This window comes from Diadema setosum, chromosome 18, assembly GCF_964275005.1.
Source record: "Diadema setosum chromosome 18, eeDiaSeto1, whole genome shotgun sequence".
NCBI lineage: Eukaryota > Metazoa > Echinodermata > Echinoidea > Diadematoida > Diadematidae > Diadema > Diadema setosum.
In genome coordinates, this window is record NC_092702.1 from 27,007,932 (window position 1) to 27,021,052 (window position 13,121).

At 38.2% G+C, this 13,121-nt stretch overlaps 1 protein-coding gene across 2 annotated transcripts in view; it reads right to left on the bottom strand.

Annotated features, from left to right (window-relative positions):
- LOC140242027 (dynactin subunit 1-like) overlaps positions 1-13,121 on the bottom strand; it is a 66,024-nt gene that overhangs the window by 6,211 nt on the left and 46,692 nt on the right. For both annotated transcript variants that reach the window (XM_072321773.1, XM_072321772.1), the window contains 5 exons: positions 3,166-3,265; positions 2,659-2,749; positions 1,988-2,116; positions 897-1,039; positions 91-266 (listed from right to left, as the gene is read on the bottom strand). In XM_072321773.1, the coding sequence (XP_072177874.1) occupies positions 91-266; positions 897-1,039; positions 1,988-2,116; positions 2,659-2,749; positions 3,166-3,265 (639 nt within the window). The remainder of the gene's footprint in view (positions 1-90; positions 267-896; positions 1,040-1,987; positions 2,117-2,658; positions 2,750-3,165; positions 3,266-13,121) is intronic.

A 13,121-nucleotide genomic window follows, 5' to 3' on the forward strand; every position in this document is an offset into this window, starting at 1 on the left:
GTACAACGAAAGAGCAATGATGCAGAATGATGCCTAGGCAGTGAACGCTCTTCTGCTTTCTAAAGTGACAATAGTGATGCTTGTACAAACCGTGGCCAGAGGCTCCAGCGACGACGGCGGCGATGCCCGAGGGGGCCGTCGTGCGGGTGACGCTCTCAAAGAGCGTCTTCTTGGAGATCTGGGTCAGTCGCTGCTTCAGCTCACTCTTCTCCTGCTCCAGGGAATCGATGTCAATCTGCATGTGGTCCAGGGTGGCCTCAAACTCCCTGGATGCAAGCAGAACGGGGGGAAATGGGGAGGGGTAATGGGTTGATGAGGACAAGCGTGAATGGAGAATGATGGGGAATGGGGGTAATGGGTCAAAAAATACTCTGTAAAATGTCAATTCTCTTATACTTACTTTTATTTCAATTTACTTTTTTTTCTCTCAGGAGTCAATGCTACAAACAAGGTGGAAAGATGAAAACAATAATGAACTCTCAGGATATTTTACGTGGTGAGAACAATTATATGAATGTAGAGAATATGAAAACACGTATGGTAACAGACAAGGAGGAAGATGAATAATGCTGGCTTTCATGACGGAAATCCCTTCATATACACTCACAAGACTTTTGATTGAAACAATGGAGTTCTACAATCAGGATCTGCACCACTTTCAACACTATAATGTTAAATGGCTGTTAAAATACACACTGAATTCACTAAACATGGTGTATACGAATTCTTAGTAGCAACATTCAAAGACAAATGTTTTCAAGTCATACTAATAATTCTACATTCACCTACATGTGGTGTCACACAGGTAAAATTAATAGTTTCATGTATTTAGATAACCGTCCCCTCCCCTTCCCCCATCCAGAAAAATAAAAATAAACAAAATCTTAGCATCTCACTTCTCTTTCTTCTTCATGGCCTCCTGGCTGGCGGCTAGCTTCTGCTCCACCTTCCTGGTCTTGTCCTCAGCATCCCTGGTAGCATTCTCAAGCTTCTTCTCTACCAGGCCAAGCCTCACTTGACTGGTGCTCACCTCATCTTGCTGCACACAGGGAGGAGGGAAATGGGATTGGGATTGTTGAAGTTACCTCATTCAACAACAAAGTTACTTCATTGGACAAACCAAGTTACCTCATTGAACAAACCAAGATACCTCTTTTAAAGGGGCATAGTCCCGGTAGTGTAGAGGGCGCTGTTGATGATACTGCCGATCACCATTAGCATTGATACGAGATTACCGAAGTTGAGCTGTCATCAAGAGTAAAGTGCGTAGGTGTCGCTAAGAAATGTTGCCTTCATTGTCTTCTCTGCGCATCGCGCAGTCTGTAGTAATGCCAGGGTGCGTGCATATGTGCTTGTTATTATGACATCACAAAAGAAGTTTGCTAAAGCTGTCATCCCCTTCAGCCGAATCATGAGCCGAACTGTGATCGGACCACTGACTACAGTGGATCGGACTTCTTCGGACTCGGGGAAGTGGGCCAAAGCATAAGCGCCAAAGAGGAGTCGATAACGTAGGTCTCTATAGGAAACTTGCGCCGTGCGCCCACGTACGCATTTGACTAAAACTCCGGGACCATGCACCTTTAACTAACCAAGTTACCTCATTCAACCAATTAAGTTACCTTATTCAACCGCCCAAGTAGTTATCTCATTAAACCAACCAAGTTACCTCATTCAACCAACCAAGTTACTTCATTCAACCAACCAAGTTCACGTCATTCAACAAACCAAGTTAACTCATTCAACCAACAAAGTTACCTCATTTGGCCAACCAGTTCGTTCCAAATTCCCCCCAATTTCATGCAAAGTTCTTCGTGCAATCCCCTCTTCTTTTTCCTCTTCTTTCTTATCGTTTCCTTCCATTGTCACCTACATTGTACCATTTCAGTAATTTCTCAAGCTCACTCCCATTTTCCTACACAGTTCTACAAGCTGCCACCTCTCTCTCTTCCTCCTTTTCTTTCTCCTCCTCCCACTAAACTCTTACTTTCTGTTTCAGCTGTCTCTTCAGCTCCTTCAACTCTCCTTCCTTGGCCTCCAGCTTGTGGCCCAGTCCCTCCGCGTCACAGATCTCTGACTTGACTTTGACGGCACGCCGCTCCACAGGGGCTTGGATCTGATCAAACAAAGAGGGCAGGTTTCATTCAGTCACTCACTTGGCATTGTGAATTTGACTACCAGTACATTTTAAAAAAAGCTTTCAATGTCATCATAGTATCTATCTATTTATCATCTTACCTTTTATTCTTTTCAAGGAGAAATATGGAATGAATGTTTTCCAAATACTGATATAGCTAAATTTGATTGGATTGAAAAAAAAAAATGCATCCATCATTATTATTTGGGTTTATTTGTTTGTTTTCTTTTGCTGTTTGGACATGGCAGTGGGTTGGGATGAATAGTTCCTAATATTGTTAATGTTACAATTGATTGATTTTCTTCAAATTTTCATTATAATTATTAGCATTCGTTCTTTCGGGGGGGGGGAGGAACTTAAGATATTTGTTGTCTATTACTGATTTTTTTTTTCCACTTTTTGCTGGATTTTCAAAATTGTTCATTATCATTATTTCACTACTTGTTTTTCCAAAGGGGGTGGGGGTGGAGGTTGCTTAAAGAGATGAAAGGTTTCTCAACTTTAGCCCCCATGATTGTTACCTTATCCTGAGGGAGGTTGGCATCATACTCTCCCTCCTGCATGGCCGTGCTGATCTTGCTGAGAACCACCATGGACTTCACCAGAGATTCCCTGCAAATAATACAGGTTGTGGACATTATTCCAGGGTTGCAAACATTCACCCATCGACATCAGGGAGATTCCAAAGAGCAATGAGGGAGATACATGTGTGTTACATGCAACTCAATGGGCAAAAATAATTTCCCAAAATCAGGGAGATTTGTATACTCTATCATCCAGATATAAAGAAATATTGAAGACCACAAGAACAGCTGTTTTTGTTTTTTCACAATACCGAAATTTGGTTATAGCCGAACAACAGAGTACAATTGTACATAAAGGTACATGTATATCAACGATAATTTCAGGACTTGAATTTTTACTTTGTTGTAACAAGAGTTTTGGTATCACATATTTGTTATCAACAGGAGTGCACTGTATATAGTGTATTCATAATACTCTGCTGGAATGGAATTTCTCATTAGTACCTGAAGCTCTGATATGGTCCCTTGTCGCCTTTTCCAAACGCCATCTCGGAGGACTTGTCCGCAAACTGCTCCAACTTCTTGATGGGCACACCTTCTGTGTCTGATGAGAGAAAGCGGAAAAGTGAAGGAAGGGGTGAGAAATGAAGACACTTGACGGAATACTCACTCGGTTAAAACATCAGATCTAACTTATCACAATATGCAACTGATCTATCCTGGAGAGGAATTTGTAACATGCAAAAAGAAAAAAGATTTTATACAGTGTAGGTTCTCATGCTTATTAGTGAATTCACATGGGTACATAGCATTTAATTGATAATTCTGAATGTGCTACAAAAGGCAATGGCTGTCGTGAAATATTTTCAAACTTCCACAAGCGTTGTATTGATGCATTTGCAGCGTAAGTAATAGAGGTTGTAGCAGTAATCAGGAATACCGATGAAAACTTGTAAAGTAAGCTTGACTTTTGGAGTCACAGCATTAAAAAAAAAAAGAATCTAATTATCAACTAGGCTTTGATACTGTACCTTTGGATATGTAAATACATTGTACTTGCAACTACATTGGTTTCCAAAAGTTAAACTATAAGGACTGTAAGAAGGAAAATGTTACTATTATGTGCTACATTTTGCCTCTTCTCTCATGAGACCAACTCACATGGCCTAGGGATGGTGCATTCTTGAATGGGCATGACTCCTGTAGCAATGGCAACATCAATAATTTACTAAAACTTCACAATGTCTCCATGGCAAAGTTTATGCGCCGCTTCCCAGACAGCAATTAGTTTTGGCTCAGTATCATTTGGAACGCTAAGCAAATCTTAACTCTTTACATCTGGCATGATGTTCAATTTTTAAATACTTACAAAGTACATTTCGGTGTTTATCATGTAAATCACAAGCCATCTGATCACAAACCATCTGATCAGTTTAACTTTTTTCTTTTTTGTATTTTGTATTTTGTATTTGTTACAGAGGGAAGGATGGATTTGTCATTTTATCTTTTAGCCAATTAAATGTGGATAAGCCTGCAACCATCTGAACCTGCCATGGCCTCCAAGTAAAAAGGTGTTAAATGAGGTGTAGTACAAAGCCTGAATGTTGCAAAGTATACATTCAGCCCCCTGGGTTAGGCATCACTGGTATACAGATGTGATCATTGCTCCTCAAAACTGTGCCCAAAATATTACCTTCGACCTTCAAATCCACTCTTCTCACCTAAAAGCTTAGGTGGCCTGATTTGCAACAATGTCCAACATTGTCATTTTACATGATAAAACAAAAAAAACATGAACTACATAACCATGCAAAATAAAACAAGCGAACGAAAATAGAGCAACTTAAATACAGCCAAGGAATATCAAAACGTTGCATTCAAGCAGCATGAAAATGAAATACAACAAATATGAACACGCTAAATAAAATGAAAAAAAAAAAAGATGAAGGAATTACCAGTATAAATCCTTTCCAGTTGTAGTATCTTTCTCTAATACTGACACATGATACCCAGTGTCACTTGTGCTATGATTTTTTTTTTTATTGTAACCCAAATACAGAACAGAAGTCAATAGAATATAAAATAATAATCAATCATGAACAGTACAGAATTGTGAAGGTCTTATTTTGTTTTTGATTTTTGTTAACCATCCTGAGTTAGTTAAAGGACATGTCCACCTTCATAGACATGTGGATTGAGTGAATGCAGCAATATTAGTAGAACACATCATTGAGAATTTGAGGAAAATCGGAGAATCCGTTCAAAAGTTATACATTTTTGAAGTTTCTGCACAGTCACTGCTGGATAAGAAAACTACTACAGCTTGTGATGTCACATGTGTACAACAATATAAAGAAAATATAAAGAAAATTCAACATATTTTCACATTTCTCACTAAACAAAAGGTCGCCTGACTTTGCCTCTTTCAGAAGGCAAGGGGAATAATATTACCCCTAACATACATCAGTAACAAGTCGAGGAAATGTACACTTTTTTCAAAAAGTAAAATTTTGTGAAATTCTCTTTATATTTTCCTTATATCGTTGAACACATGTGACATCATGCACTGAAGTAGTCTTGTCATCCAGCAGTGACTGCACAGATACTTTAAAAATTCATAACTTTTGAATGGATTGTCAGATTTTCCCCAAAGGTTCACTGATGTGTTCTACTAATATTAGGGACTTTTCGATTTCACCCCATGGACGGGGCCATCGAGGAAATGACGTCATTTTAAGGAACTGCGCATGCTCAAGGTTCTCCAGCACGTCCAACGCCAGAATCGCTAACGCGTGTTCGAGGGACTTCACGTCCACCCGAGATTTATGACGCGATGACATCATCACATGGCGCAACCAATTGCCAGCCCGCTAGAGGAGACAGGGGCCATGACGTCATAGCAGTATGTCACGAACGGCGTGCACTGAAATTGAAATGTGTTATAACACCGCGGACGTGCTGAGTGGACTGCGGCCATTTCGAGCTGATTTCGTACGAGACTGGCGGCCACATCCACGCAATCGAAAAGTCCCTATTGATGCATTCACTCAATCCACATGTGTATGAAGGTGAACTTGTCCTTTAATAAGTCTCATCTACAAGCATCTATGGAACAGCAAAATTGAATAAGGGGAAAAGAAATAAAGATTTTTTTTTTTTTTTTTTTAATATACAAATACGTATACATGACTCTCTATAGATCCCTGGCAGGATACCATTGTAATATGATTTAAGTCTTCTGGTATTAGTGCATAATATATTGTACAATAAATGTAATATTGAATACTGAGAAGTACTGTAAAGAAGAAGTGTCACGTTAATATTTCATGCTGAAATGAGCGACTTACTGCATTGTACAGGGGTACAAATATCAGCAGTTTTTGTTTTGCTTTGGTTTTTCTAATATCATCTGTTCCCCAGTATGTGGAACATCATATTGCAATTAGATGTGTGCAAGATCAAGTTATGGTGGTATGTGAAAACCCAAATACACCATAAAGTCTGCTGTGCAAATGTTAATATACTATGTAAATGCATTTCTAAATTCAAGTGTCTTGTTAGCAAACCTATAAAACAATGCTGAATATTTACCACTGGTCATGAATAAGACTAAAATGATAAGCATAAATACTTTTCAGAGAATTATCTGAACTTTTTACTCCATTTCTTTCATTTTCAAGATGGGCTTAAATGGGCCAAACAGAAATAGCCATTTACCAACAAAATGAAAGTTTGCAAGGTAAACATATTCTACAATACTGACACAGTCGGGTAGTTTGCTGTACTGCAGAAAAAAAAAGGACTTCCCTGTTTTATGTAAATTTTGTTCCTCATCTGCTAAACACCCTGTGCAGAAAAGTACCATTTAAATGGTATTACTTTGAATAAATATTGCAGTAAAATTGCTTATTATTATATACCCTGCATATGAATATTCTGTTAATTTGCATCGTGTATATGTGCACAATTTGCTTAGCATAGACGGTTACAGCAGTTTCAGCTGATTATGTTCCTCATGGCTACAACATGCAGATTGACCATGGATACAAATAAGTAAACAACTAGGAACTACAATAAGTGGTATAATGATAATAATCATAATAATTGCAATGATAATAATGATAGAAATAAGAACAAGAACAGAAAAAGAACAATTTGACTCCAAATAATGATAATTAATAACAATAATGCTGATTATAACAAAGAAACAAAGAAATTGAGAAACAAATACATAAATAAAATGATAAGTTTACAAAATAAATATACACATTTGTATGAATAATAGCGTAGGGGAGATTAAGATCTTGGTACAAGCTTTGAAGTCTGCACTCATAAGAGATACTTGTAACTGCTTGATTTCCTGTTCTTGATTATGAAGTGACAGGTCTGCATATCAACTCACAATATTTTTCTTCCCCCACCCCCCCCCCAAAAAAAGAGAAAATGCTGCTACATTTTATATTCTATATGATGTGTTTTTATGAATAGGCAGTCACATTCACTGAAACAATTCAGCTTGAAGACATCAACATCTTTCGTCGGACAGAACAACAGCAAGTCAGAGGTTGATACTGATACTCATCGTCCGAAGCATATTCGCAACTCTAGAGGGCTTTGCACCACACTCTCCAAACCCCCCCCCCCCCAATATATATCTGTGAAATGATAGAAAGCAAACAAGCCTAACAAAAACAACCAAGAATCTGGTCTGACAAAATATCTTAGCCAGCTGACTGGATAACAGACATCCAATATTGGAGGAAGAAAATAAAAACATTTCACAGCAGTAGACAGCTCATAGGTAAAATGTAAACACATACATACACACACACACACACACACACACACACACACATGCTGCATTCTGGACATCAGAGACTGGAAAATGAATAGGCTGTTTCCCCAGATGCTTGTGCCAAATTGTATTAGCATGATAACAATAATTATTACCTATACGAGGTAGTTTTGCGAGGCAATTACAGTTGTTATTTTGCAGGGTCGGGAGTTCAGCGGGCGATATTAGAGCATATTACGAGCATCCGGGGTTTTACATATACAGTGGGCTCCCGTTATAACGAAATTCTCGGGACCAGCAGTTATTCTTTCGTCATATCGGAATTTTGTTATAACCGAACAAATAAACGATAGAAATACATAGAGTGTATGACATTGCAGCCCAAATTTTTACTTTGTTATAACCAGATTTTTGTTATAACCGCGTGTTCGTTATAACGGGAGTGAACTGTAAAACAGGGAGATGGGAAGAGAGATTCCACTCCTTCTCTTCCCACCTCATGTAAACATTCCGATCGACCGCGAAGAGAAAACATTCAAGGAATTCGCTGCGTGTCGATTACACGCACCGCAGAAGAACGCCGATAAATCAACTCATACAAGGTCGACCACTTCCACAAGTTCCAGCAGCACGACGCGTCAAACAATGACAAACTGCACAGTGACCATCAGTTATTACAACTCTCCAAATTGAAACAGAAGCAAAAATAAAGTGTAAAAGCGTTCAGATGTTTGAAGTTCGCCTGTTACAACTACATATGTATCTTTGAAGTTGGAGTTGAATGATATACATTGATGAACAATTTTTCAATTATTCGACATGTTGGTGATGATCTACAGGTAGTCAAATGTGGCTTGACCTATATCATAGTGTATAGCTGTATTCACATATTTTCTTAATTTACCTAGGGGATAGGTAATAATTATGATATTGACTGGCCTTGAGGGAGATACCAGATAAATATTGCCCGCACTAAAAGAATATTGCCCTCGTCTTCGACTCGGGCAATATTCTTTCAGTTTGGGCAATATTTCTGGTATCTCCCTCGAGGCCAGTCAATATTATATAAATGTCAGTAACAATGATAGCTAATGCTGACAGCAATGTGAGATAAACTTCCTGTCTACACAAACAAGATAGAAACCACAGACTAGGTACTGAGACTAGGCAACACAAAATTTGAGATTCTTCTCTTGTTGTTATTGTATTTCTTCTTCCTCGGGATGTTCCATTTGCTGTCGGAGGGGTGGTGAGTGCCACTTCAAGCGGCGGAGTATCAAACGGGCACGTAAGATCTTTCTGAAGCAAAGCAGCTGTTATTATACCACCCACTGACCTGCTTAACCCATCATAATTACCCTGATAAATTGGCCCTGTCATAGACTAAACGACGGTTATCACTTCGTGTCCACACATCCCATTCCCCCCTGGTTCAGAGGAGACACGCACCTCATCACAGATGTTTAATATACTGCACTTGGATTTCACAAAAGGTGTGCAGAGGGACAAAAAGTAAGTTGAAAATCCTGATTGATACAGGAAATGTGAGTCCATCGTGTGTCGCAATTTTTGCCGATATCATACAATGGAGACAAGCAATGGAAATGTATGTACCATGTATGTAACTGCCAGATGATCAATTATCTACTTTTAAAGCAATGGGGAATCAATATTGTTCTCAATTTTGGTGACATGCGAGATAATATTAGAGTGTTATAGGGGTGGAATGTGATTCACTGGAATCTTTCTGGGCACAGTTTCCAAGGCACAAAAGAATTGTAACTCTCCCATTTTACTTTTTTATCACATATTTTCCCTCTTTGTCACACTTTTTGTTAAATTTCATGTAAGTTAAATTTTCCCACTTACAAGGACAGAATTTCAATGCATAACAATTCACATGAAAGCTCCAATTATAGGAATGTGGTGGTGTCGGGGGGGGGGGGGAACTGAGGTCAGTGAACTTTTATTAGGAAGAGATTCATACAACTACAGCTAAGTGAATGAACAGACGAGCATGTCATGTGTGTGGGTCTCCAAAATTCGCCACCGCAAAACTGCCAGGGCAGATGGTATTGGGACCATTTTAAAGTCATCACGCTAGCTTCTTTCTTCTCAGCGCATAGCTCGAAGATCTCTTTTAAAGGGACTACTCTGAAAACCAGAAACATGCGTGGCATGTAGTTCTCGCAAATCGCCAATTGCATGAAATGCATTGTGTATTCAAAACAGACACTTTTGCTTGCATTTCAGTTTTTGCGAATCTTGGCCCCTTGCGAAATTCATGAAAGTTTCAAGCATGCACAAATTTCTGTTTTACAGTGCACTCACATTTTTTCACATTTTACTTTTGCGAATCTTGGCTCCTCACAAAATTCAGGAAAGTTCCATGCTAGCAAAAATTTCTGGTTTTACACATACAGTAAGGTGATTCTGATTCTGATTTTATTTCTGAATTTATTTAAACTCACCCATTTCCAATTAATGAATAATAATGCATGGTACTTATAATGCGCAATTCCACATAGCTAACATGCTCAAGGCGCAGTAGAAGAAGTAACTTATGAAATGCAAAAATCCTTACACAAACATGCACATGAAAATGAATGACGCAATAATGATAATGAAAAAAAAATCATAATATACAATTCTACTGGAAAATGGTTACATCAAATGAGTCTTGAGGGTAACTTTAAAGGAGTCAACATTCGAAATGTAACGGATAGCTTGAGGCAACTGATTCCACAGGTAAGGTCCAGCATGTGCAAATGACCGATCCCCCCATGATTTCTTCATTTTTGGAACAACAAGCTATCTACAATCGGATGACCTTAAACATCTGGGAGAATAATAAAATGTCAGCAAATTAACATTGTACTATGGGGCAGATCCGTGTATGCAATGAAAAACAAATAGTAATAGTTTAAATACAATGCGAGTTTCAACAGGTAACCAATGCAATGAGGACAAAACAGGGGTAATGTGAGTATTTCTCCTGGTAAGGGTAACAATGCGGGCTGCTGAATTTTGCAATTTTTGTAACCGTGAAAGTTGAGATTGTGGTAGCTGAAATAGGAGTGCATTACCAAAGTCAAGTTGGGATGATATAAGAGCATGAACTATTTTTTTCTGTGGCTGAACGAGTTAAATACTTGCAATTCCAAGTGAAACAAGGAAAAGTAGAAATTACGCGGTGCGTAAAATATGTCCCCGCCGGAAGTAGCATTTAGTAGCAAAATGTACAATATCGGTCATATCTTGTGGTCATATATCACTAACCGATAAAATAAATTTTTAAATTGACTCGAGGGGGGGGGGGGCAATAAATTTGGTGTCAATTTTTTTGGTCTCTGGGGTGTGGTTGCTGCGCTTCTTGAGGGATTCCACTAAAATTATTCTGTGGCTTTAATATATTTGTATATATTTGTGAGTTGTTATATCACATGTCTTAACTTGCCTTTCAGGGGTCTTATTATACAAGCTTGCTTTTCTAAGACCCCTCCACTTTACATCTACATTTGTATAATGCATCTACATGCATTGTCAATTTACATTCAAATATTCTGCAAATTGTTTTGAATGCATATATTCAACAATGTATTCCTTGTTACATATTATTGTTTTTATGTAAATTTTTGTATTGTGGAAACTTTGAATAAAACTTGAAACTTGAAACTTGAAAAAATCAAGGTCAAAGGTCAAAGAAGTCAAAGGTCAAAATTCTGTGTAGAGGTTTTGAAGCCCTCACCTAGTGCCATCATAAAAAGCAAACGGAATCAAAATCGGGTTAGAAATGGCGAAGGAGTAGCATTTTGTAGCCAATGTACAATATAGGTCAAAAATCAAGGTCAAAGGTCAAAGAAGTCAAGGGTCAAAATTCTGTGTAGAAGTTTTGAAGCCCTCACCTAGTGCCGTCACATAAAGCAAATGGAAGTGAAATTGGGTTAGAAATGGCGAAGGAGTAGCATTTTGTAGCAAAATGTACAATGCAGGTCAAAAATCAAGGTCAAAGGTCAAAGAAGTCAAAGGTCAAAATTCTGTGTAGAAGTTTTGAAGCCCTCACCTAGTGCCATCACATAAAGCAAATGGAAGTGAAATTGGGTTAGAAATGGCGAAGGAGTAGCATTTTGTAGCAAAATGTACAATATACGTCAAAAATCAGGGTCAAAGGTCAAAGAAGTCAAAGGTCAAAATTCTGTGTAGAAGTTTTGAAGCCCTCACCTAGTGCCATCACATAAAGCAAACGGAATCGAAATCGGGTTAGAAATGGCGAAGGAGTAGCATTTTGTAGCCAATGTACAATATAGGTCAAAAATCAAGGTCAAAGGTCAAAGAAGTCAAAGGTCAAAATTCTGTGTAGAAGTTTTGAAGCCCTCACCTAGTGCCATCACATAAAGCAAACGGAATCAAAATCGGGTTAGAAATGGCGAAGGAGTAGCATTTTGAAGCAAAATGTACAATGTAGGTCAAAGGTCAAGGTCAAAGGTCACAACTGAAATTCTGTGTAAAAGTTTCAAAGCTCCCATGTAGTGCTATCATATAAAGCAAACAGAATCAAAATTGGCTCATAAATGACAGAGAAGTAGCAAATTGAACATTTTGATCACACACGGACGCACAGACGGACGGACAGACAGACGGACAGACGGACGGACAGACGGACAGACAGACGGACGGACACACACACGTACGGAGCCCGTTTCATAGTCCCCTGCTCGAACTCGTTCGGCAGGGACACTGAAAGCACATTCCAATTGAAATGAAAGCACTGTCTGTCAGGATTTCAGAAATTATTTTCTACTGATATACATACATGTATGCATCTCAAGTGAATAACAGTTCCAATAATGTCACCTGCACCTCCCTTGAATGACAGGTAGTTCATGGTCCAGTGATTCATGAGTTGGTACCGTTATCTTTTTTTCAAACAGGTTCTGGGTTCAAGCATGACCATTCACTACAGCAATCTTGGAGGAGATCTTCAATGCCTGTTTTTTTGTGTGTTTTTTTTTCATTGACTTTTTATTTTTTTGTCTCCTTCATCCCACTGAAGCTTGTTTTGTTTTGTTTTGTTTTTTGCAATTTGAAGGGTATTCAAATTCTGGGGTGTTTTTTTTGTTTGTTTTGTTTTTTTTTTTCGTTTTTTTTTTTGGTGGGGGATTCATTTTGGGTTTTTCAATACATTGGTGTTTTTTATTATCTTGAATCAATTTCTAAGACTTTTTTCCTTCTTCGAAAAAAAACCAAACAAACAAAGAGTGCACTCTGTGTGATAATCCACTTTCTTTTTTTAACAACAGTGCAAACGTCTAGCTGTTCTGCTTAACATCTGTTAAATGATCTGGGAAAAAAGAATATCTGGGCTGAACACAATCAATCAATTTGATTCAAGTCTTACACCAGCTGACATCCACTGGGGCACGTAACTTGCAATCTTTTTAGAGATTTTTTTTTTTTGTTGTAGTCATGGACTCTTGCACATGCTAAAAAAAATGTATCATATATGTCACTTTATTTCTTAATTTCCTTTGAATTATGGCAGACAATAGTTTAGAAGACAAATATATTACATTAAAGTCAGAATTTAAGGCATATCAATTCATCACTTATCGCATAAGTGCACAGTTGCAGGACAATTTCTATTTGCACATACGTGTACACGTGT